The sequence below is a fragment of the Tachyglossus aculeatus genome, chromosome X1 (assembly GCF_015852505.1).
Source record: "Tachyglossus aculeatus isolate mTacAcu1 chromosome X1, mTacAcu1.pri, whole genome shotgun sequence".
NCBI classification, from domain to species: Eukaryota; Metazoa; Chordata; class Mammalia; order Monotremata; family Tachyglossidae; genus Tachyglossus; species Tachyglossus aculeatus.
This window is the reverse complement of record NC_052101.1, coordinates 112,090,933-112,115,989: the sequence shown is the minus strand read 5'-3', so window position 1 is coordinate 112,115,989 and position 25,057 is coordinate 112,090,933. Positions and strand designations below refer to the sequence as shown.

Here is a 25,057-nt window from a genome sequence, read left to right as displayed (position 1 = left end):
CCCCTCTAGCTCAGATTTCCTCTTTGCCCATGGTCTCCCCTTCTTCCCTTTTCCTGCCCCCTTCCCCTGCAACTCCCAGCCTACAGCTCTGCCTTTCTCCTGGTGGGTTCCAAGCCTCCCCTTCCCTTCTTTCTCCAACCCCCACAGAGCAGGCATGCCTCCTCCATGATCAGCCCTCAGCTCTTCCCCTCCTACTTTACCTAGCTGATCTCCTACTACAGCCCAGCCCACACATACTTCGCTCCTCTAAGCCCAACCTTATCAGTGTACCTCGATCTTGTCTTTCTCTTCACCCACCCCTTGTCCACATCCTCTCTCTCACCTGGAATTCCCTCTCCCTTCATATCCAACAGACCACTACTCTCCCCACCTTCAAAACCCTTATAAAATTGCATCTCCTTCTAGAGGCTTTCCCTGACTAAGCCTTCATTTCCCCTACTTCCTCTCCCTTTTGCGTTGCCTATGCACTTGAGTCTGTATCCCTTAAACATGTGTTATTCATCCCACCCCCAGCCCCACAGGATTTATGAACATATCTTTATGCTCTGCAATTTCTCCTATCTGTAATGTATTTTAATGCCTGTCTCCCCCTGCTCCTTGAGGGCAGAGATCATATCTACCAATTCTATTGTATTGTACTCTCCTAAGCATTTTGTTCAGAGATCTGTAATCTCTGTAATGTCCTCCCTCCACACATCCATCAAGCTAGCTCTCTTCCTCTCTTCAAAGCCCTACTGAGAGCTCACCTCCTCCAGGAGGCCTTCCCAGACTGAGTCCCCTTTTTCCTCTCCTCCTCCCCATCCCCCCCTCTGCCCTACCTCCTTCCCCTCCCCACAGCACTTGTATATATTTGTACAGATTTATTACTCTATTTATTTTACTTGTACATACTTACTATTCTATTTATTTTGTTAATGATGTGCATATAGCTATAATTCTATTTGTTCTGACGATTTTGACACCTGTCTACATGTTTTGTTTTGTTGTCTGTCTCCCCCTTCTAGACTGTGAGCCCGTTGTTGGGTAAGGACCGTCTCTATATGTTGCCGACTTGTACTTCCCAAGCACTTAGTACAGTGCTCTGCACACAGTAAGCGCTCAATAAATGTGATTGAATGAATGAATCTGTACACAGTACGCATTCGGTAAATACGATTGATTGATTGGGAGTTGAAAGTGGGGAGAGAGGGGAGAAGGAGAGAAACTAAAGTTGCTGTTTTTCTATGGATCCCCATCTCTAAGACCCTAGTCCCATAGCTCATTTTTTCTCTAGAAACTCCAGCTTTCTAGGCAGGGGTCTACTAGGGGAGATTATCCAAGTCCTTTGGCTCTTTCAGACCATCAAATCTGCCTATTTCAAATCTCTAGATCATGAGGGACACAATGGATTTTTTTGCCCCCAAATGAGCTGAATCATCAGACTGTTTAGGTGCAATCATAGTTTTCATAATTTCCACTCCCCTCCCCCAGGGGGGTCCTCAATTTTGGGGGAGGGAGGAGATGGCAGAGATGGGGCAGAGAGTGGCCCTTTGCCCTCCCAGATTCCTTTTCCTCTCCTATATGGCTTGCCCCAGGCCCCCCGCCCATCCCTTCCCTCTTCCCATCCCTCTGAAGTCTCTGACTCAGAGAGGGCTTGGGATCCACTCTGGCACTGGTATTTTTTTGACCACCTCCATAGCCTAGTCAGTGTGTTTGCTTCCCTCCCCACTATTTCCTGCCCTTCAAGTGTTTTCTCTTCCTCCAGGATACAAGCTTGACTCCGTCTTCTCCTAGGGCTTGCTCTCATCCAGGTCTGAAATTTCCCTCCAGTCGATTCCCTGAATCCTTGAGTGCAGCTCAGATTTGCCTCTTTCAGGAAGCCCTCCCGGATTCTTTCCACACAAACTCCCTACCAAAATGCACCATTCTGCCCTGATGGTTGTCAGCCTATCCATGTGTGGGGGACTGTCGGTGTGTCCATCCCGTCTCCCCCACCAGGTCAAGAGCCTATCTTCCCCTCCAGTCTGGGGACTCCCTGAAGGCAGAGGCTCTGTCTGTTCTCCAACATAGACAGCAGTTCCCCCCATCCCCACCCCGCAGACTCAAGACCCATCTTTTTTTTTAATGGCATTTGTTAAGCGCTTACTATGTGCAAAGCACTGTTCTAAGCGCTGGGGGGATACAAGGTGATCAAGTTGTCCCACGGGGGGCTCACAGTCTTCATCCCCATTTTACAGATGAGGTAACTGAGGCTCAGAGAAGTTAAGTGACTTGCCCAAGGTCACACAGCAGACATGTGGCAGAACTGGGATTCGAACCCATGACCTCTGACTCCAAAGCCCAGGCTTTTTCCACTGAGCCACGCTGCTTCTCTTAATCTTGTGCTGATGGTCTCCCGACTGAAGCCTGACACTCAGTGGATGTTTTTCTTTCCCAAGTGATTCTCCCCGGGGCTGGGTCGGGAAGTTGGAAGAGTCAAGCCAGGGGTGTCCTTCAGCAATCCTATGTATTGGGCCCCTACTGAGTTCCACATATTGTACTAAGCACTTGAGAAAGTACAACAGAAGCAAAATTCACGTTCCTGCCTCCAAGGAGCTTAAACTGTAATGGAGGAGTTTATAATCTAATGGCTCTCGGGACCTTTGAGAGGTTGGCCCATGGGAGGGCTGGAAGGAAGGGCTGTTATGGGATGGGGGTGTGGCTGGCCCCCGGGATTTTCCAAGTTGACAGGGTTTCTAGGGAGGGGGAAGCCAGCTGGTCCTCTGGACCATGGCTTGTTTCCTGTCCCTGCCCTTCACCCCTCCCCGAGTGCTTGACAGGATGGACTGTCTTTCTGCCCATTTTCCCTATCGTTTGATGAAATGGACTGTTCTCCTTCACCCCCCATCCAACCAGGAGCTCAACAAGATAGGCTGGGCCCTCTGTGTTGGGGTAGGGACTGCCCCCTCATCATATTCTGTGTGGAGCCAAAGCCACTGTTTCATCTCTGCCCTCACCTGAGGGCCAATTCCATAGGCCAAGCCTTGGCAGCCCCCTCCCCAGGGTCCCTGTGCCCAGGCCCTGTGGAGCAGCATCAGTAGAGATATAATCTGCCACCAGACAGCTGCTGGTGCCAACCTGTTCCTTCTGTAATCTCTGTGCTTCTGTCTGTGTGTGTGTCTCTTTCTTTGACCATTTCTGTCTTACTGTTTCTTTGTCTCTCAGGGTGTCTCTCTTTCTGTGTGTCTCTGTGTCTCTCTTACTGCTTGTCTCTCTTTCTGTCCGATTTGCTCCAAATGCTTGTCTCTGATGCTCTCCCTGTTTCTTTCTCTCCTTTTCTCTCTGGGTAGTAGTAATTGTGTCTCTGTCTCTCAATAATAATAATAATGGCATTTATTAAGCACTTACTATGTGCAAAGCACTGTTCAGGTTACAAGGTGATCAGGTTGTCCCATGGGGGGCTCAGAGTCTTAATCCCCATTTTACAGATGAGGTAACTGAGACACAGAGAAGTTAAGTGACTTGCCTGAAGTCACACAGCTGACAATTGGCGGAGCAGGGATTTGAACCCATGACCTCTGACTCCAGAGCCCGTGCTCTTTCCACTGAGCCACGCCGCTTCTCTCCTCGGATATCGCAGGATCTCCAGGAGACTCTGCTCATCAGGAAGAACAGGTGAGGGGCAATGGGGGAAGAGGGAGGGGGAATAGTTTCAGGAAATCAGGAAGCCAGAGTGAAACCGAAAGCTGGCAACCCCTGCCTTCTGACCCTGGCTTGCTGAAGAGGGAGTTGGGAGTGGTTTGGCTCAGCAGAGGCCCTCTGGTGCTCTGGGTGAAAGAAAAAAGCAGCGCTTTGCCTGCTGTGTGACTTCACACAGTGGAGGCAGGGGTCCCTGCCTGCAGGCAGAGGACGACATAGGGCTTTGAGAAGCTTGACCCAAGAGATTATCAGCGCTTAGCAGAGTGCCTGGCACATAGTAAGTGCTTAACAAATACCACAATTATTATTATTTTTACTATCTAGAATAATAATGAGAAGGAACTCACGAGCACATCTCCACGTTCCCTCTGTGTCTTTTTAATCTCACCAGGCCCCTGGTTGGGAGGTGGGGTGAGGAAGGAGAAGAGATCATTTTAGTGGAGGGGCCCAGAGAGGTAGTGTGGCTGACTTGGAGTCACACAGCACATCAGGTAGTGGACACACATTGTCCCATTCTTCAGAGGGGGAAGCAGGAAGGGACTTGAAGCTCTCAGGTCATATTGGTGCCTGGGAGGAGAGCAAGGCTGGGAGTCAGGGCCAAATAGTCACAGGGATGGGAACAGCTGCTTACCAGCCCCCGGCCCAGAAACTTCTGCCCATGGCCAGGATGCCTGGGTGCCAGGGCTCCAGTTCTTGGGGTCCTTCTGCACCATACAAACCCAGGAGGGCTCGGTTTCTCTACCTTCTCCAGAATCAGAGTTTAGAGCTGTTGGCTCATCCTGAAGATGCTGAGTCAGCACTAAGACGACACGCTTAAGGAATCATTTCCTGTGGCCATGGCCTTTGGTGAATGCCACCAGGTACAGGAACCCATTTGGACACGGATTCACCTTGTCCCCTGCCCCAGAGCTTCCCAGTCACTGTTCCATCAAGCCAGGCTGGTTCGACCTGAAAAAAAATCCTGTTTGGGCTCCCCCTGCCCTAGAGCAATGCCTCGAGTTGTGAATGAAAGAGGCGCCAGGGTTCAGACGATGACATCATTTTTACATTGGAAATTTCTAATGACTTTGAATCTGCAGGGTTATTATCATTATTGCCAAGGACGTTACTGCCCCACAGGCAGTTATAACAAGTTTAATTGAAAGAGCAGTCGACTAGTAAAGTACTGTTCAAGCGGTAGGTGCTTACAACGTATGTTTACAGTTCCAAAATCTAGGCTTTTTAAAATTTTACAAGTGAAATGGAAACCCCAGAGGGGCCAACACTATAAACTGCTGAGCCCTGGCACAAATTTAGTCCTCATTAAAAGTTCCCATGAGCTGTCTCCCCTTCTCTAGACTATAAACTCACTGTGGGCAGGGATCATGTCTATTATTGCATTGTACTCTCCCAAGTGCTTAGTACAGTACCCTGCACAGAGTAAGCACTCACATACAAACGAATGAATGGATGGCTGGGCATGATTTACCTGCCCCAGGCACACCTCTGGGGTATCCAGGAAGGGATTCGGCTAGCTGGCCCGGGGGCTGGCCCAGGTAGAAATAAATGGGTGAGATGGGGTTTTCAGAAGCAGTATGGCCCATTGGAAAGAACATGGGCCTGGGAAGCAAAGGACCTGGAACCTAATCCCGGATCTGCCACTTGTCTGCTAAGTGACCTTGGTCAAGTCACTTCACTTAGTGCCTCAGTTTCCCTCTATCAAATGGGTATTAAATTCTACTCCCTCCTATCTAAACTGCAAGCCCCATGCGGGACAGGGACTGTGATCAATCAGATAACCTTGTATCTACCTCAGCACTTAGAACGGTGTTTGACACACAGTAAGCACTTAAATACCATAATTATGGTTATTATTTCATGACTCCCTTGGATCCCATCTTTGGGTGGATGGGCGGATTCAGGAGCGAACGACGGACGGCCCGTGTGGAGACGGGCAACTTGGGTGATTGGTTCGATCCGTCCCACAAGCCGGCAGACCCCGACTCCTAAGGCCTAACGAGCCTTGCGTGGCAACTTGGGTTGGAGGGGAGAGTCGTCATTATTGCCCGGAGAGTGGTAGGGTAAAGAGGGAGGTGGGGGGCGAAGCCGAACCGCCCCACGTGGGCTGGGGTTCCACCCTGCTGTTCCTTGGCTTTTCTTCTGCTGGAAGTCCATGCCGGCCAGCTCTGGTTTAATTCCAGTCCTTCTGGGAAGGGGCTCTCCCCCCAACGCCATCCACCAAAAAAAGCGAGTCAGAAGACGAGGAAGGGTTAAAGGGGGGGAAGGTCAGGGTCATTCACACCGTTTATTGGCTTCTCCAGGTAGAGTACAAACAACGCGGGGAAACTTCAAACGGCCTCGTCACGAGTAAAAAGCACGCACGGGAGGGCGAAGGGCACTTCAGCATCATCACGCAGCGGGAGGGAATGGGGGCGAACTCGCCGAGGGGCTACGGGGAGGTGGTGGGCAAGATGAAGAATCTGACACCGCTGGAGAACGGGAGGGACCGCTTCTTGGGTCAGCCCGTTTAAACCATCCTACTCGATTACCCCTACAGAAAACAGATGGGAGGGAGGCAGGGGGAGAACCCTGGCCCCGCTAAATCACCTCTCCTTCAGCCAAGGCCTCAAGAGGGGATCCCACTGCTAAGGCTAGTCACAGAGCCAAGAATTGGGCAAAGAGAAAAGGGGTGGGGGGCAACGTTCTCGCTTTTGTCTTGCCCCTTGCCCCTCTGTCTCAGGGTCCGACTGGGGCCCAATCATCCCGCTAATGCCCCCACCCAGGGTTGGCAGCAGCTGACTCACTAGCCCAGCTGAGAACCAACTGAGACAGCTCTGACCCACAAATCGTTCCACCTCTCAAAGAGGGCCAGAGAGAAAGTGTGCAGGGACTGAACGGGTTGATTTTCTTTTAGCTGGTCATTTTGATGGGTACTAGATCTCCTGGGGCCAGCGCCCAGTAGCTGGGAGGGCCCTCTCTAAGAAAAGGCAGTGGTCCCTCAACATCAGCTCCACCAAAGCAGGCTAGCACCAGTGCTTTGGGAGCCCTCATCCACACTGCATCCCCCCCACACCCTTTGAGCGCTTACCCCTGTAGCCTGGCATCTCTAATGGCACAGATTGGAGGGAGGTCACCCTGCCCACACCTCCCCCCTCACCCCCAACCACCTCCCCCAGAAACAAGACTGCCAAGCAGTCACCCTCACCAGCCTACTCCTTTGGAGGGTGAGAGCCACCCTTTCAGACATCCCCTGGCCCTGCTGGCTTACAGGAGAGGCAGGGCCAGAAAGGTCAGAGGGGGGCAATACCCTCTGCCCTCTCTGCACCTTATGGTGGTATAATAAGGTGCTAGGCCAAGGCTCAGCAGGGGCAGAGGTGGGAGGCTTATGGAGGGGGGTAGTAACCAAGAAATAGAAGCCTGAAGCGAGGAGTCTAGCGTGCTCCCTCCTGGGGCCTGGCTCAGCCAAATATCAGAAAAGCACCAAGTGATTGGGCCCCAGTAGGGAAAGCGGGAAGAGAAGCTAGAATGGGGCAGTTGAGGGTGATCCCCACGCCAAACCCCAAAACTGGGGAGGCGGGCACGCTCCTCCAGGACTCCTGGATCAGATTGGGTCTAGGCTGGGCAACTAGCCTCGCTTTAAAAGCAGCATAGACTACAGCGAGAACAGCAGTGAGACTTCCAGCCTTCCAGGAGCAGACACTAGTCTTGGCACAGGCTTGCAAGGGTTAGGAGACGTGGCTCAGAAGAGTGTGTGTGTATATGTTTGGGGGTAGGGGGAGGAGGGGAGGGCGACAGGGCTGGTACTTTACCCCAGACAAGCCAGCTCCTTCCCCCGCCTTGCAGATCTGGGCTCTAGGCAGAGAAGGAAGGGAGAGGGGGCAACCCCCGCTCCTAACACTGATTTTGTCTGGGGCAGGTACTCTCAATCCCCTCCCTTGTCTTCCAGAAGTGGTAGCTGAGCCTCCTACTGCTGGCATCAGCCCTTGGCTCCTCCCAGACCGCATCCCGATCACGGTGGGCACAGCTAAGAGCGCTGCCCCGCCACCCCCTCCATCCTTCTGCTGCCCCCGCCTCCCCGCTTTGCGACAGTCCTGGACTCCGTTCCGGGTGGTAGATCAGTTCTGGGGAGGGGCAGAGGGTTGCCCTCCAACTCCAGTTAAAGTTGCTCCATGGGCCACATCCAACTAGCAGCAGTGGTTCAGGTGAATGGCTTCCAGCAGCGAGATGGGTTGCCGAGATGGTGAGCTGACCGTGCACTCCGCGCCCTGGAGCTGGATCGTCAATGGCAACCTGGGCCCACCCCCAAGCCATTTTCCCCTTCCCCCCCGAGCTACACGGCAAGGGGCAGAGAGTGGATAGTGGTATAGCGGTGCCCGCAGCCCCAGCTGCGGCTCCTCCCAAGCTCGTGATGGAGCGTGAACACATTACAAATAGGAAATTGGGACTCTCCCATCTCTAAGAAAAACGTGGGGATGGGGAGTGGGGGAGTGGAGGAGGGAGAGAAGGGAGGGGAGGGATTTTCCTTTTAATAAGTAAATAAAATACTGTGTATCTGCAGTTTGTGGGAGTGGGAGCAGGGGGAGGGTTGGTCTGGATTGTACATCAGAAGGTGGAGAATGGTGGGTGGGGGGGGCGGGGCCGGGCTCACATCACGGTGCAGCACTTGCAACGTTGTTTCTTCATGTCCAGGTCTTGCTCGGCCCCCGTGGGCTCAGCTGGCTGGGCCGCAGCCTGGGCTTCTTCTGCCGGGGCCGGCGTGGGGGACTCCGCTGCCCTGCCGTTGGGTGGGGGGGGATCGGGCTTGGCCACCGCCGGGGGGTCCCCAATCATCACTAGCTCTGCTTTGATGGTGTCCTGCAGGCCCAGCACCTTCTTGGTTTCATCCTCATCCTCCACGTTCTGGTAGCCCATAAAAATCATGGTCACTGGCTGTTCTTGGCTGGGCTCAGCCACCCCCTCCCCTCCTGCCGCCGCCGGTGCTGCTGCCACAACCCCCGTCACCACGGGGTTCTCTCCTGGCTGCGCCCGCACGCCCACGATCTCCTTGCGGGGGGTGGCCGTCTGGCCAGGACCGCGGCCGGGGGGCTCCTGCTCCGAGGCTTCACTCTGCGTCATCTCGTCGGCCTTGTGGATCAGCTCATCCACCTCTGAGGAGCTGAGTTGCTGAATCCCGTTTTCCATGGCCCCGTCCTCTGTGCGCACCGCGTGCACGACTGTCGGGGGGCGAGGGGGGGCGGGAGACACAAGAGAGACGAGCGTGAGAACCGGAGAGGCAGGGAAGCCAGGGCAGGAGAGTCTCGCCCCCATCCCCACAGCGCAACCTCCATCCCGAGGCTGCCCATGTCACGAGTCGACGAACGGCCAGCCACCTGGAAGTCACACGTAGCCCAGTGTCTCTAGAATCTAGAGCCCCGATTTTGCACCACGGGGCTGAAGAAAGAGCTAGAACTGAAGTTGGGAGGGGAATGGGGAAGGGAGGCTCCTTGGGGGCGGGGGGGTAGGGGGAGGGGGGTTTGCTCCTGCTTATCTCTCCAGCAGGATTCCTCCCCTCCCCCGTACCATGACATCTTCAGGACCGAGGCCCATTCATTGGCCACAACCAGAGGATAAGGCCATGAGACCTGACTGGGGCAAAAGACAAGAAAACTTCCTTTGCATGAATTCTTTCCAGGACAGCACGCCGCTACATATATCCCATGATACTGCAGGATATACGGACATCACCAGACAAGACTCTTCTCTCCCCTCCCCACTCAACCCTATCTCTGCTCTGCCCTTGGGCTGATCCACTCAGTGTTCCCGGCTGGATTGAGCGTTCGGGTGGGTGGGGTTCAAATTTTGATTCAACGCACCTCTTCTTGCTGTGATATAGGACCCAGCAACCTTTCTGGTTTCATCCATCAGAAAAATGGTGAGCACGACTAATCCCCGCACTGGGATATCGATGGGAAAACGTGACCGTGGCCAAGGGGCCACACCAATGGTCTTGCCCAAGGCTGAAACCAAACTGGGAGGCCAGAAACGGTGGGTTGGGGGCAGGGGCGGTTAAGGGGTAAGGGAGAAGGGCTCAGGATCCTCCCAAAGGTTGGAGTTTTCCATGTGTGTGGCGGGGGCGGAGGGGGAATTGTCCCCCACAGCAACTGTCCAAGATATACCTAGACACAGAAGCTAGTGTAAGAGGGTGTTGGGGGAAGTGGGGGCCAGCCCCTATGCTGGGATGGGGACCGGCCCCCACCTATGGAGACTCACCCATCCCCTCTGGCTCTCATAGAGAGTGGTGGGGCCTTATTCGAGTCCGGTTGGCATTGGCTGTTGGAACCTGTGCTGACCCTGGCTGGAGGACTCTTGCACTCAGCAAGATGTCCCCGGTCACCTGGTAACTTCCGACTCGTACACAGGTATCAGCTGTGCATTGTGAATGGGGGTGTAGGGTGGGCAGGGTGGTCGAAGCAACGGATCACGAACCCCGATCTGGGGTTTCTTCAGCCCCGCTTGGCAGTTCTGGGGTCTGGGGGTGTGCGGGCCGAGGCCGGGAGTCTGGCCCAGACGGCTGCGGGGGAGGGAACAACGACTTCGCCCCCGCAGTGCTACCGGCTCAGAGCTGCAGTCCCGCTGGCGCTCAGGTGGTCCCGGGCCTCGGGCCCCTCCCCATCACCAGCACAGGATGGGAGCAGTAGAGATTAGCTTCTTACGCCGAGGACCAACTTTGGCACTTCTCAACCCCATCTCCTGGCTGAGTGATTTCTGGCATCGGCCCCCCTTGGGGGGTGGGGGTGGAGGGCAGGGAGACGGGGAGGGGAAGGAGGGGAGAGAGGCTGGGGAGCTCTGCTCCTCCTCCCCCGCCCCCACAAGTGGGGAGGGCCCTACCTTTCATCTCATCCTCGTATACCTTGACCCCCTGCAGAGAGAGGTCCTTGGGGAGGAGGGTGGTGCTGGAAAGCACTTTGGTCTCCCCAGTGATTTTGTCCTTCTCCACCGTGATCTCCACGGAGTACATGGCTGGGACGTAAACGGGACAGCGGTTAAGAGACCCGACTCCTCTGCCTTCCCACCCTGTTCACCGTCTGCCCGTGCATCCTCTCAGCAGGAGCGTGAACTCAGCAGCAGAAACAAGGCAGGCAGCAGGGTCGGGAGTGGGGGTGGCGGGGAGAGGACTGGGCAAAGATGGAGGCAGATGTTAGAAGGTGGGGGCAGCAGCCAAGAAGAAGTGCTGGTACGCCAGGCAGACGCCCCCGGCCTGAGCCCTGGAGAGTTACGGCCCCCGGCCCCCGAAGGTGTCGGGGTGCCCCTGCCCTCCTGGCTTCACCCCACCAGAAGTCTGGCGGGGACCCGGCTAGGGCTTCTCTGCTCACTTCTTCACTCCGCGCTCCAGCCTTGGTACCCCTCTGCCCCTCCCTCCCACCAGACCCTCTCGGAGGCGGAAGCAGGGAACGCAAAATGGGTTGAGTTGTTGCCCTAGCTTGGAGCAGGATTAGGGCGGAGGGAGTGCAAGTCAGGGAAAAATCTGCATTAGCCAGGAAGGATGCTCTGGCTTGCCAGTTTGGGCCCTGGGACTTGCCTCCCCCACTTGCCAGCAGCAGCCAGGTAAGCGAGGAAGCCACAGGCTGGGGAGATGCACGGGGGTTGGACTATTTCCAGTGGGGCAACAATAGAAAAGCTACTTGGCCCGCACAGTCCCAAAGCAGTCCATCCAGGATCTTGCTGAAAGCCACATTTTCGTGTTAGAGAATGCAGAAGCACACCAACCTTCCCCCTCTTCTCCCCACCCGCCCAGTGGCTGGTGGTTCACAGAAGCAAAGTCATCTGGACTAGCCCCCTGCCTCTATGGAAAACCGCTGCTAAGAAAGCAAAGCACTCAGTACAGTGGCTGGCACATAGTAAGCACTTAACATAAAAAAAAGAAAAAAGTCTGAACTCCCTTGGTGGGCAGGAGGAAGGCGGCCTGCTCAGCCCCCACCCTTCCCCAAGAAGTCCAGGGGGCAACTTCAGGTCAAGTTCTCCCTCCCACTTTCCCAGCCCAAGAGAAGGAAAGTCACAGCACAGAATTAGGAGGTGTCCCCCCACCCCATCCTCGGTGTTCGCCCCTTCCTCCATGGGTAGGCCAGGGAACAAGCAGTGTGGCCTAGTGGAAAAAGCACAGATCTAGAAGTCAGAGAACCTGGGTTCTAATTCTGACCCTGCCACTTGCCTGTTAAGTGACCTCGGGCAAGTCACAACTTCCCTGTGCCTCTGTTTTCTCATCTGAACAACAGGGATTCAGGACAGAGAAGCAGTGTGGCCCAATGGACAGAGCACGGGCCTAGGACTCAGAACGTTCTGGGTTCTAATCCCAGCTCCACCACTTGCTGTGTGACCTTGTCCAAGTCACTTCACTTCTCTGTGCCTTGGTTATCTTATGATGATGATGACGGTATTTGTTAAGCGCTTACTACGTGCAAAGCACTGTTCTAAGCGCTGGGGAGGATACAAGGTGATCAGTTTGTCCCCCGTGGGGCTCACAGTCTTCATCCCCATTTTACAGATGAGGTAACTGAGGCCCAGAGAAGTTAAGTGACTTGCCCAAAGTCACACAGCTGACAAGTGGCGGAGCTGGGATTTGAACCCATGACTTTGGACTCCAAAGCCCATGCCCTTTCCACTGCGCCACGCTGCTTCTCCATTAGTATAGTACTTATTGAGCATGTACTATGTGCAGAAAACTGTACCAAATGCTCAGGAGAGTGCAATACAACAAAGTCGGTAGATATGTTCCCTGCCCACAACAAGCTCTAGATTGTAACCCCACTGTGGGGAGGGAATATGTCTGTTTACTGTTATATCTTACTCTCCCAAGTGCTTAATACAGGGCTTTGCACACAGTAAGTGCTCAATAAATACGACTGAATGAATGAATGAGCTCTCATCTGCTATGCTGGTCTCTATTGGTTATCCCTGCACTTCCTATTCTCTATGGACTTTCCATTTCTCCACCTATTTGCCCTTCCTTCAATATTGCCTGTAGTATCAACCCCTTAAACACTTCAAAAATCACCCCACTGGCAGCCCCACATCACAAATGGGGATTAAGATTGAGAGCCCCATGGGGGACATGGACTGTGCCTAACCTGATCTGCTTGTACCCACCCCGGCACTTATTATAGTGCCTGGCACAGAGTAAGCGCTTAACAAAAACCACTATTTATTATTATTATTTTGACCAGTTCTCCCTCCTAGACCGTGAGCCCAACGTGGGACTGGGTCTGCGTCCAACCTAATTATCTTGGACCTATCCCAGTTCTTAGTACAGCGCTTGGAACATAGTAAGTGCTTAATACCAAAATTATTAATTACAATTTAAATGGTGGAGAGGTGATTGACCATTCAAAAGCTTCTGATTGGGGTGGGTCAGTGGAGGAAGGAGGAAGAGGGAAGCATCTTGGTAAGCTCCTTGTGGGCAGGGATTGTGTTGTAACTCCACTGTACTCTCCCACGTGCTTAGTAGTTTTCTGCACCCAGTAAGCGCTCAATAAATACCACCGACTGATTAATTGGTAACTCTGAAATCTGCTGTGACTTGCCTTCCTGAGACACAGAGCTTGGGACAGTCCTGGAAAGGGGGTAGAAAACAAGATTGAGATGGGAGGGGTGGAGGTGACGGGGGGCTCACTTACCAGCTTTCATTAGACTGGAACCATCCACCACCTTCATGGGACTGTTGGTCACCTTCTTTTCTGCATGGAGGGTGGGGGGGAAATGAACAACAGAACGGATGAGACGCAGCATGGCCTACTGGAAAGAGCACAAGCCTGCGAGTCAGAGGACCTGGGTTCTAATCCCAACTCCATCACTTGTCTTTTGTGAGACCTTGGGCAAGTCACAACTTCTCTGTGTCTCAGTTACCTCATCTATAAAATGGGGATTAAGACTGTGGGCCCTATGTGGGACAGGGACTGTGTCCTACCCGATTATCTTGTATCTACCCCACTACTTAGCACGGTGCCTGGCACATAGTATGTGCTTACCAAATACCACAATTATTATTATTATAATTTGATATACAGAGAAAAAGAACACAGCTCTTCGACCCTACCACGAATCACCCACCTAACTTGTCTGGCACATAGTAAACACTTAAGAGCATAGTAAACACTTGGAGAAGCAGCGTGGCTCAGTGGAAAGAGCCCGGGCTTTGGAGTCACAGGTCATGGGTTCAAATCCCGGCTCCGCCGCTTGTCAGCTGTGTGACTTTGGGCAAGTCACTTCTCTGCGCCTCTGTGACCTCATCTGTAAAATGGGGATTAAGACTGTGAGCCCCCCCGTGGGACCACCTGATCACCTCGTAACCTCCCCGGCGCTTTGCACGTAGTAAGCGCTTAATAAATGCTATCATTATTATTATTATTACTTAAAAAAACCCCACAATTATTACTACTATCTGGCTGAGGGTTCAAGAGCTCCAGGCTTCCTCCGGCCCCTCGGCTCACACTTCTTCTGTAGCTCCCCCTCAGCTGGGGAAACCCCTAAACCCAGCCGAAACAGACGGACAGCCCTCCTGGCTGTCAAAAATCTGCCAGGACAGAGAGCTCCACCCTCACTCCGCCATTCGTCCTGGAGTTTAGCACAGCGCTCTGCACACAGTAAGCGCTCAATAAATACGATCGATGATGAGTTGGACTCCCTGGGGCAGGGAAGCCCTAAAAAGCTTTCTGGGGGAGCCCCGCTCCAGATGTTGAACTGGTGGTGGGGGGTAAGGGAGCCTTAAGCTGCTTGCGGCTCTCTGAAGGGGGCATCTGGACTGTCCCCAACTCCACTGGCCGCACCCCAGTCGAGGGGCAAAGGTGGGGAGACACCTCAGCGACTCCACGATCCCCCACTTTCTGCCCACCAGGGGGCGCCACACCCCCAGTCACGACCTACCTTTGGGTGTGCCCAGAGGAGTCTGCAAGACAGAAGACAAAGAGGTTAAGAGATGGGAAAACTGGCGCAAATCCACCACCATTCCAGGGGACAAAACTGGGCCCACTGACACCCTCCATCCCCCCACTAAGGGTCTGGGACTTAACCCAGTGGCATGGGGCAAAACCAACCCGGCTGGGCAAACTGCAAAGCAGATGATGATGATGGTATCGGTTAAGCCATCATCATCATGACGGCATTTATGAAGCGCTTACTATGTGCAAAGCACTGTTCTAAGCGCTGGGAAGGTTACAGGGTGATCAGGTTGTCCCACGTGGGGCTCACAGTCTTCACCCCCATTTTCCCGATGAGGTACCTGAGGCACAGAGAAGTGACTTGCCCGAAGTCACACAGCTGCCAAGTGGCGGAGCCAGGGTTAGAACCCATGACCTCTGACCCCCAAGCCCGTGCTCTTTCCACGCTGCTTCTCTGGCCGTTTCCTTTTATCCGTTTCCTTCACGGCACCCACCTCGGCTGATCACGGGAGGGGCCGTTACTGAAACAAAATACCCGCTGGTCGGGGAGGAGGAAACAGAGCAGAGAGGATGGAGGCTCTGGGGTTAGTGGAGAGATGGCTAGGGCTGGAGGAACTGGGCAAACAGGATACTAGGAGTCTCTCTAATGACTTCTGTCCTGGAAGCATGGGCCAGTCTCCCCCTTCACCCACTTCAACAGGGTACCTTGGGGTTCTGATCTCTGATCTGCTACCCCAGTGTCTAAGGGAGCCCCGAGAACTGGAGAACAAACAGATCTGTGTAGGCTCCAAACGGCAGCAAGGGAGGGGGCCAGACACTGGTGGGAAGACACATAGCCTTGTCTGACCTACTAGGAGGCAGGACAGGAATGTCCAAGCAGAGAGGAAGGAAGGCGGGGGGGGGAGGCGCTTTTGCCAAAGACTAAGGACCAGGTGTCTCCTGAACCCTCCCTTTCCCCTCCCTGGGCTGGGGTCACCAGTAGAGGAACTAGGTTGGTGGGATCAGACAGCTGCTGCAGCCTCCCGTTTAGGCTTGGGGGTTGCGGGGAGGGGTGCCAAAAAGACCAAGAACAGACACTATGAGGAGTGTCTATATTTCCCTGCAGCAATGGGAGGGTAAGGGAGAAGCCCATGGTGGGGGTGAGGGGGGTAACGGGACACGCGGGGGGAAGTACGGGTCTTGCGAGCAGGGAGGGGCAAGTAGGGGTCTTCTGCCTGAGCAAGGAGTATGTCAAGGATAGAGTCTCGGGTGGAGGTCATAGAAGACAGCAAGTAGGCCAATGGCAGCTCCTTCCCAGGGTGCTGTGTGACTCTGGGCAAATCACTTAATCTCTTGGCCTCAGTTTCCTCATGGGGCGAGAGTAATCCATGTCCCTCCTTGGCTCAAGGGGACTGCATGGGAGGACGAGTGAGCTCATGGATAGGTAAGGAACTCTGAGTCCTTTGGAAAGTCGTGTGAGAGAAATCCAATACAGCAATATAATACCTGCATATAATAGAATATCCACTCTAGAAATATAATAGACTAATTGTTGGTCTTAGTTTAGCCTCAGATGCCACTGGATTTTGATCCAAGTGGAAAACCAGGATTAGAGCCAAGTCTCAGTGATCTATCATCCTAGGGGAGTGTCGATAATCCAAATCCCTCATTTTAATCATCCAATCCATCCTCTTCCCCACAAGCCCCCCCACCCCCAGATGAGGGGGAGAAACACAGGACAGTTCCACCTCCTTTCTCCACTCTGGCCCAGCTCCTTTCTCCAAGGAGAGGTGCCAAGGCAGAGAAAGAAGCAAGGACGTCACTGGATAATTCACTTGATCACCAGGCCATGAGTAATCGACAGTTTGGCTCTACTTCCGTGAAGGGCTGGGCCCTCTCTCACTCACTCCCCCAGTGCTCTTCCCCTTGGGATTAGATGGGGCTCAGCCAGCCTGAGGCTTCCCCACACCTAACCTTCTGGACGTTGACAACCTTCTCTTCCTTCACCTCTTCTCTGACAGTCACTGTGGCCACCACCTCAGCCAGGCTGTCCTGGGTGGAGGTGGCAGAGTCTCCATTCTCCAGCACGTCCAGCTCTTTCTCCAGTCTGTGGGGAGCAGAGACACCCAGAGTGGGTGGGGGAATGGATCAGATGACCCTTCGAGGACTCCGCAAAGCCAGGAATTTCAATACAAGGAACCCCGAACGCCTCCCTCCACCCCGCCAGTCCTCAGGTATGGACCAGCCTCCCTACTCCTGTGTGCCCTCCCCTTCTCTACGACATCACCTCCTCCAGGAAACCTTCCAAGCTTCACTCCTCTAGACTGTTAAGTTCACTGGGGGCAGGGAATATGTCTTCCAACTCATACTCTCCCAAGTGCTTAGTACAGTGCTCTGCACACAGTAGCTGCTCAATACAATTGATTGATTGATTGATTTAACCCTGTTATCTCTGATTTATGCCTCTTCCCCCACCAGGCTCAGTCTCCATGAAGAGGCTCCCAGATTTATCGTGGGGGTGGGAGGTAGGGTCAGATCTGAGACCTCAAAACCACTACCAGAGCTGGAAACAGGAGGCTGGGTCCTGGATTGGGATGTGCCCTTCCCCACTGCTCTAGTGGGAGGTGGGGCAGGGCAGGAGAAGCCCGAGCAAGTGTGAGAGAGCACTAGAATAGACATGAGAATGTCATGTTCATCACCATTGTCCCCGGTCAGACAGCGGTCAGACAGTCCAGCCCAGGACTCCATCTCTCACAATGGCACCAGGACACTTGGAGAAACGTGGTCACAGTTAAAAATCATGGCATTTGTTAAGCTCTTACTATGTGCCTGGCACTATTCTAAGCGCTGCCCACCCGGACACCTGTCCTCATTGTTAGTGACAGAAAATCCAACACCTTTGACTTCTCTCTATAGTCTTTTTTCTTCTTCCCAGAATGAGAATGAAAGCCCACAAACAGCTGGAGATCAGGCACGCCTAGGTTAGATTTCCATTTCTGTCCCATGCTTGAGAGAGGCAGCGTGGCTCAGTGGAAAGAGCCCGGGCTTGGGAGTCAGAGGTCATGGGTTCAAATCCCGGCTCTGCCGCTTGTCAGCTGTGTGACTTTGGGCAACTCACTTAACTTCTCTGGGCCTCAGTTACCTCATCTGTAAAATGGGGATGAAGACTGTGAGCCCCACCTGGGACAACCTGATCACCTTGTATCCTCCCCAGCGCTTAGAACAGTGCTTTGCACATAGTAAGCGCTTAACAAATGCCATCATTATTATTATTATGCTCTCCACGGCACCCTCCCAGCTGATTTTGCCTTATAATGCTTAAGTAGGGGGCTGAAGTAGGCTTATAAAGTGCTTGGAGATCTACAGGGAGGGAGGGAGGACTGAGATTGGCTTGCAAGAGCATCATTGCTGTCCTTCTCACCAACAGGCCCAACAGCCTATCCTGGGGATTGAGTGGGGAGGGGTGGGGGAGAGCTGTGCTAAATCTCAGCCCAGTAATTCAGCCCTTCCCCTTTAAATGGCTCTCTCCTTCCCCACACCAATCTGGGGTAGCCACCCACTCCTCTTTCCGGGATAGGAACCCTGTCTTCCCTTCCACAACAAATCCAGATGGAAAAACCAGCAGCATGCCATTTCCTTTGCCCTGGTTTCTCCAAACCAGCAGGGCTCAAGCGCTTAGTACAGTGCTCTGCACACAGTAAGCTCAATAAATATGACTGAATGAATCAAGCCAAGAAGTTCATGAGCAGAGTACCCTGGGACAGAATTGCAGACTGCTCCAAAGGTCATCTTGTTCAATCCCCTGCCTCTTGGCAGGACCACATATCGCTTCCCTCCCTCCACCCCTCCCCTTTCTAACAGAAAATTCTGGTAGAGATTTTGTAGATTCTTTTTCCCATTATAGTTGCAAAATTTTTTTTTTTTCCCTAGGGGAGACTGCAGGTTTCACAAGAGAGAAAACACCAGACTTGGAGTTGGGAAGCCTGGGTTTGAATACCAGTTCTGTCCTCCACTTCTCAATGGGCTGGGGGGAGGAAAAGAGCATGTCAGGGCCTTAGTCCCCCCAGTCTGTAAAGCAGGGAGAATCTCAGACTATCCCACTTCTTCATCCCCTTTCTTCTCCCAATCAAGGCCTTTATGAGGATTCTACCACCCATTCTTTATCATCCATGGTCCTGGGGACCACAGAAGCCTGGGTAATGGATACCCACTGTTAATCCAAACCTCTCCGTCAAATTATTTGTCCCACCCTGCTCCCTTGCCAGACCACTGGACAAGTTGGAGTTTTGTCTCTCTCTTTAAGCACCTGCCCCTGCTATCTGTTTTGGGTGTGCTTGGGAGCAATGGCTCATATAGCGGGGAGCAGGAAGAAAGACCAAAAGGAGCAAAAAGGGGCAAGGAAATCACAGAGGATGCCCTCCGGTCACTGGCCTGCTGAGAGCTGATGGCAGAAGAGGGACTTTGAACTCCTTAGCCAAGTCCTGGACCCCAGGGGTGGCTTTCCTCTCTCCCCTTCCTCTCTAGCTCAGTCCAATCAATAGCACTTACTATGTGCAAAGCACTTGGGAGAATAACAATAAGATCAGTAGGCATCCCATCTCTGCCACTTGTCTGCTGTGATGTTGAGCAAGTTGCAACTTCTGTCTTAGTTACCTTATCTGTAAAATGGGGATTAAGACTGAGAACTATGTATGAGAAATAAACTGTCCAACGTGATTAACTTGTACCTACCTCAGTGTTTAGTACAGTCCTTCCCCTCCCCACAGCACCTGTATATATGTTTTTATGTATTTATTACTCTATTTTATTTGTACATATTTATTCTATTTTATTTTGTTAATATGTTTTGTTTTGTTCTCTGTCTCTCCCTTCTAGACTGTGAGCCCACTGTTGGGTAGGGACTGTCTCTATATGTTGCCAACTTGTACTTCCCAAGCGCTTAGTACAGCGCTCTGCACACAGTAAGCACTCAATAAATACGATTGAATGAATGAATGAATGAAATCCCTGCCCTCAAGGAGCTTACAGTCTAGCAGGGGAGACGCTCAAATTATTTACAGATAGGAGGAAGGAGAAGTGGCCACGCACATGAGTCACTGGGGATTAAGACTGTGAGCCCCCCATGGGACAACCTGATCACCTTGTAACCTCCCCAGTGCTTAGAACAGTGCTCTAAACATAGTAAGCGCTTAATAAATGCCATTATTATATTATTATTATTATTCAATAACAGGGCATGTAAGTCGATATGTGCAGAAGTGCTATGAGTGGTCCCTATGCATAGCTGGTGATGAAATGGCAGGGGGAAGGAGGATGAGATATTAGTCGGGGAAGGCCTCCCGGCAGACATATAATTTTGCAAGGTCTCTGAAGATGGGGAGAGTTGTGGGTTGGTGGATTCCAAGTGGGAGGGAATTCCAGGCAGGAGGGAGGGTGTGAGCAAGAATTCAGAGGTGGGAGTGGCAAGATCAAGGCACAGTAAGTAGGATGGCTTGAGAGAAGCAAAGTGTGCAAGCTAGGGTGCAGTGGGAGAGGATAAATACTGGGGAAGAGAGGACAGATCAAGTGCCGTAAGGCCAATGGTCAGGAGTTTCTGCTTGAGGCGGAGAGGGATGGGTAACCACAGGAAGTTTTTGAGTGGGCTGGAGGCCAAACCGGAGGGAATCCCCAGGGGCCTGTATTCCCAGCCCCTCCCATCCTTCTGACACCCCCCACCACATCTGACCCTGAACAACCCTTAGGAGACTTTGCTCCCATCTGCTCCTGGGGAAGATGCAGACAGACCAAAGACATTGTCTCTCCTATCCGGCATGCTCTCTCACAGGATTACCATCCTGCCTGCTGGGAAGGCAGTGACCCCTTGTCCTGCAGGAGACCTCTCTTCCGCCTGTCTCAGGCCCCTTCAAAAGTGGTTGAAAGCTCACTCACAGGGAGAGGGGGCATCAGTGGAGCTCTAGGCTTCAGCTGGTTGGGGGAAGCTGCTCCCGGCTAAATCCCCCAATTTTCCAATCCCAGATAGAACCTCTAGCTCCAAAGGGGAGTGGGGGGATGGAGACCAGTGCTATCCCCACGCTCCAATCCTCATGCCGGATTCCTAGCCAAGGGTGAAGCCGCTGTTCCTGTCCCCGTGGCTGCCTGGGCTGGATTCGCTCCCCCAAGGGTTCTGGCCACAACGTGGAGCTTCCGAGTGGGGCCGGAAATTGAGTCTCTGACCCTCGTAGCTCTGCGCAGTCCGTCTGCCCCCCCTTCCCAGCTCCTATCTTGCTTGCTCTGCCCCCACTAAAAAGCCTTGCCCCTTGGCACTTAGGATGGTCATGGCTGCTGCTGCTGAGTGAGGGACACAAATCCCCCCTACCCCAGCCCCCCATCCACCAAGAGCACTTTCTATCAAAATTCAAGCTAGAGTGAGTTGTCTCCCTCTCTAGACTGTAAGCTCATTAAGGGCAGGGAACATGCCTACCAACCCTGTTATATTGTAATCTCCCAAGTGCTTAGTACAGTGCTCTGCACACGGTAAGTGCTCAATAAATACAATTAATTGATTTCTTCTCCCATCCACTAGCTCCCCACCTCTAGCCTCCTTCCCTTTGGGCCAGTGGGGACCTGGGGGTCCCCAAGCCAGGGCCTACCATCTCACTAGATGCTTCCCACCTCCCATTCCCCCTTCCCCTCCTTGGCCTCATCCACACTGCCATTACCTCAGGATGGTATCTTCCAGGAGCTTAGTCTTCTGCTCATCTTCCTGCATCTGCTTCTTCATGGCCTCATCCTCTTGGGAAGCAGAAGACGGGGCACCCTCTAGTAGCCATCGCTCCCGCAGGGCCTTGGACTGCCAGAGAATGAAGAGTTAGAAGCATCGCATCCCCCCAGGGTGGATCAGATCCTCTCTTTTTCTCCCCTATCCCTACCCTCTTCCTCTTTCCTGAAGATCCTTTCAAATCAGTCTTGCAGATAGACTTTTGGGAAAAAAAAATCCCTTGGGCCTTCGACATGTGCCCAGGCCCCACCCACACTTCACGACACTCTCCCCACTCCCACCTCTGCCTCCTGCTCCAACAGCTCTGGATTCAAAGAATACCAAGCTTCTTCTCTTCCCACCACCCCAGATCTGCCCACCCCCAAGTGCTGATACCTTTAGATGCTGGAGTTGCCTCCGGTCATCTTCCAGCTGTCGCCGTTTGTTCTCAATCTCCGTCTGCCGTTTCCTTTTCTCCTGAAACCGAAGAGGTGGGGATGGAGAAGAGACTCAGAGATGCCCGCAGGGAATGCTCTGAGATGTGTCGGGGACCTTAAGCCAGCCTAAAACCCTCGCTAGCTGCCGCTTCGTCTTCTTCCTCTTCCTCCTCTTGAAGGCCTTTTCTACCCCCCCTCTGGGAAGGGGTGGGAATCAAGAATTCCATTCCCCAGGTTGGGGTGGGGAGAGGGGTACTACAGTCTCAGGGAGAGAGAAGGGGCAGGGAGGGCAGCTGCCATGAATTCATGCAGGTAGTAATAATAATAATCATGATGACGGTATTCATTAAGCGCTTACTATGTGCCGAGCACTGTTCTAAGCACTGGAGTAGATACAAAGTAATCAAGTTGTCCCACGTGGAGCTCAGTCTTAATCCCCATTTTACAGATGAGGTAACTGAGGCCCAGAGAAGTGAAGTGGCTTGCCCAAGGTCACACAGCAGACAAGTGGCGGAGCCGGGATTAGAACCCACGTCCTCTGACTCCCAAGCCTGTGCTCTTTCCACTAAGCCATGCTGCTTCTCAGTTGATCCTCCCAGTAACCATCAGGGACAACCTTACATAGACTCATCCTGGACCCACCTCCTTGCTGTGAGCTAGGGCAAACAACATAAATAAGAAAACTGAGGTCCAGAGATGTTAAGTGAGAGAAACGAGCACCAGACAGAATGGAGGAAATCATTTTGGGAAAGGGTATGAAGACTTCTCAGAGAAAGAAGCAGGAAGAACAGAAGGCACTACTTGGACTAGGAATGACTATTAATCATGACTATTAAAACAATTTGTCCGACAGCAGGTATGACTATTTCAGGGGGTAAGGATGAGGGGGAGGGAAGAGCCTTCTGTGGCTGCAGTACCATTACAAGCAATGCCTTAATCCACGGTCTGAATTTTTTATTTATTTATTTATTTTTTACACATCATCTGTGGGCCATTCACTGGATCTGGGTGAGTTAGCCTGGCTCAGAAAAAGTTTCTGAGTCTTGTCTAAGATAGAGACAGAGGTGAGTGAGGCTGGAAGTCTAGCCCAGACTGCAGTCCAGGGGTGGGGTGGGTGGATGAGGAAAACAATGGCTTTCCTCACAGCCAGGAACTAGGAGGGAGAAGGGGCCATTGGCTCTCATCTTGTGTGTGCACACGTGCGCGCACACCTCCCCCCCATTGCCTTGCCTACTGCCACAGGAAGACCCCACAGAAGGACAGAAGAAAACGGAGGGAGTAGAGTTGGGAAAAGAGAAAGAGACTGGGAAAGAGGGGGTGGTATAGCCAGGTGGGATAAATGCCAGGATCCTTAAATGTTGGGCCCAGCCTGGTCATCAAAACAAAGTGAAATTGGCCTCCCCCCAGTTCCAAAGAAGATGATGAGGGAAGGGGGAGGGAAAAAAAAGAATCAACGATAATCCAACTGGGGAAAAAGGAAATAGGGGTTCATGAACACGTGATTTCCCATGTAAATTTCATCTTCTGGGGAGGCCTCTTTAGACACACAGATGAGCAAAAACAGGTTTTGTCTCCTGTAATATTAGACCAGCATGTTATGCCTGGGTCAGAGAAGGACATGGGCATACACAGGCCATTTTTTTCCCTCTTGACCTTGTTAGGGTAATCTTAGCCTGGTATGTTGTGCTGGGGAGGGAAGGAGATGGGAGACAGAGACAGACACATACACATATGAGCAGCTACATACGTCAGCCAAAGGCCACTGCGGGGGGCGGGGGAAGGCAAGGGATCTTTGGGATTTGGGAATGGTAATTAGCACTCGGTCAGTAAATCATGCTAATTAAGCAGCCGCCTTGGAGTCTTCCCGGTAATGCACAAACACAAACCCCTAGAGCCTCCCAGACAGACCCTCCCCATTCCGCTTCCAGCCTCTCACAAACCCACAGCCCCACCCCGGATACATACACAGCACCAGGCACAGACAGCAGACACACACACACGGGCACCTCCCCCTACACCCAACAGGGAGGTAGACATAGTCTAGATTGACACACAAGACTCATTAGGCGCGGATGCTGCTTTCAGGCCCCCGGCCTCTAATGACTATAATCGGCCCCAGAGATTCCACCACGGGGGCTGGCATCCCTCAGGTGGGGGAGGGAAGCAACCAGCAAGCAGAGAGGGCTGGGAAAGGCACTGGAGGGAAAAGATGGTGGAGGGGAAAGTAAACACAGGCCTGGATTTTCCAGAGCCTGAGGCTGGGCCTCGCCTCTCCACTGCTCACCAACCCCTGGCCTTACTTTGGGCCTCCCTCCCCTAGCACATTTAGCCTGTGGCTGTCCCCACCTATGCCCCCCTTTAATCGGCCAACACCCCCAGGCCCCAAGGGGCCCCCCCAATACTCACTGCGATTGCCTGGAGGCGCTCCTGCTGCATGGTGGCCTCAGGGATCCTGCAGAGAGGGAAGAGGAGGGTGAAACTGAAGGGAGGAAAATGGGAGAGGGTGGCTCTTAAACGCAAGGCACACCCGGGGTGGGGAGCAAATTCGAAGATTAGCTGAGCTCCTACTGGATGTGGATATGGGGGGCTACCTTCTCGCTGGGAGTCTGGGGATGGAAATTTTAGCAGGGGGCCCATAGGGATGGGCCTGGGCAGTCTGTGCAGGTAAATGAAATCAGAGAGATCCGATCTGGAATCTTTCCAGCCCCACTCGAAAGAAGCTCTGGAGTCTTGTTGGAGCCCCCGGGGGAGCCCGCATCAGACAGTTGCCAGGAAGTTGGCACCTATGGCAGAGCCCTGAACTAGGGATTCGGGATTATATCCACGTAATGAGTAAAAGGTACAATCCCCACGCTCGGGGAGTTTACGAACTAACAGGGGAGACGGCAGATGCACAGACAAAAATTCTAGAGTTTAAATTGAGAGACCAGATATCAGTGAGAAGCAGCGTAGCTCAGCGGAAAGAGCCCGGGCTTTGGAGTCAGAGGTCATGGGTTCGAATCCCTACTCTGCCAATTGTCAGCCTTCTCTGGGCCTCAGTTCCCTCATCTATAAAATGGGGATGAAGACTGTGAGCCCCCCGTGGGACAACCTGATCACCTTGTATCCCCCTCCAGCGCTTAGAACAGTGATTGGCACATAGCAAGCGCTTAACAAATGCCATTATTATTATTATCATTATAACCTCCCCAGTGTTGGAGAAGCAGCGTGGCTCCGTGGAACGAGCCCAGGCTTTGGAGTCAGAGGTCATGGGTTCAAATCCCGACTCCACCACTTGTCAGCTGTGTGACTTTGGGCAAGTCACTTCACTTCTCTGGGCCTCAGTTACCTCATCTGGAAAATGGGGATGAAGACTGTGA

General features: G+C 53.0%; 1 protein-coding gene across 6 annotated transcripts in view; it reads right to left on the bottom strand.

The window, feature by feature from the left end:
- Positions 1 to 7,689: 7,689 nt before the first annotated feature.
- The window catches only part of PALM (paralemmin), a 41,591-nt gene continuing 24,223 nt past the window's right edge, over positions 7,690 to 25,057 (bottom strand). For 4 of the 6 annotated variants that reach the window (XM_038772365.1, XM_038772366.1, XM_038772364.1 and 1 more), the window contains exons 2-9: positions 24,105 to 24,150; positions 21,658 to 21,738; positions 21,224 to 21,354; positions 16,500 to 16,632; positions 14,533 to 14,554; positions 13,287 to 13,346; positions 10,504 to 10,635; positions 7,690 to 8,849 (exon numbers count right to left, since the gene is read on the bottom strand). In XM_038772365.1, the coding sequence (XP_038628293.1) occupies positions 8,281 to 8,849; positions 10,504 to 10,635; positions 13,287 to 13,346; positions 14,533 to 14,554; positions 16,500 to 16,632; positions 21,224 to 21,354; positions 21,658 to 21,738; positions 24,105 to 24,150 (1,174 nt within the window). In that variant the 3' untranslated portion in view covers positions 7,690 to 8,280. The remainder of the gene's footprint in view (positions 8,850 to 10,503; positions 10,636 to 13,286; positions 13,347 to 14,532; positions 14,555 to 16,499; positions 16,633 to 21,223; positions 21,355 to 21,657; positions 21,739 to 24,104; positions 24,151 to 25,057) is intronic. The other 2 variants (XM_038772368.1, XM_038772369.1) reach the window with 2 other exon arrangements.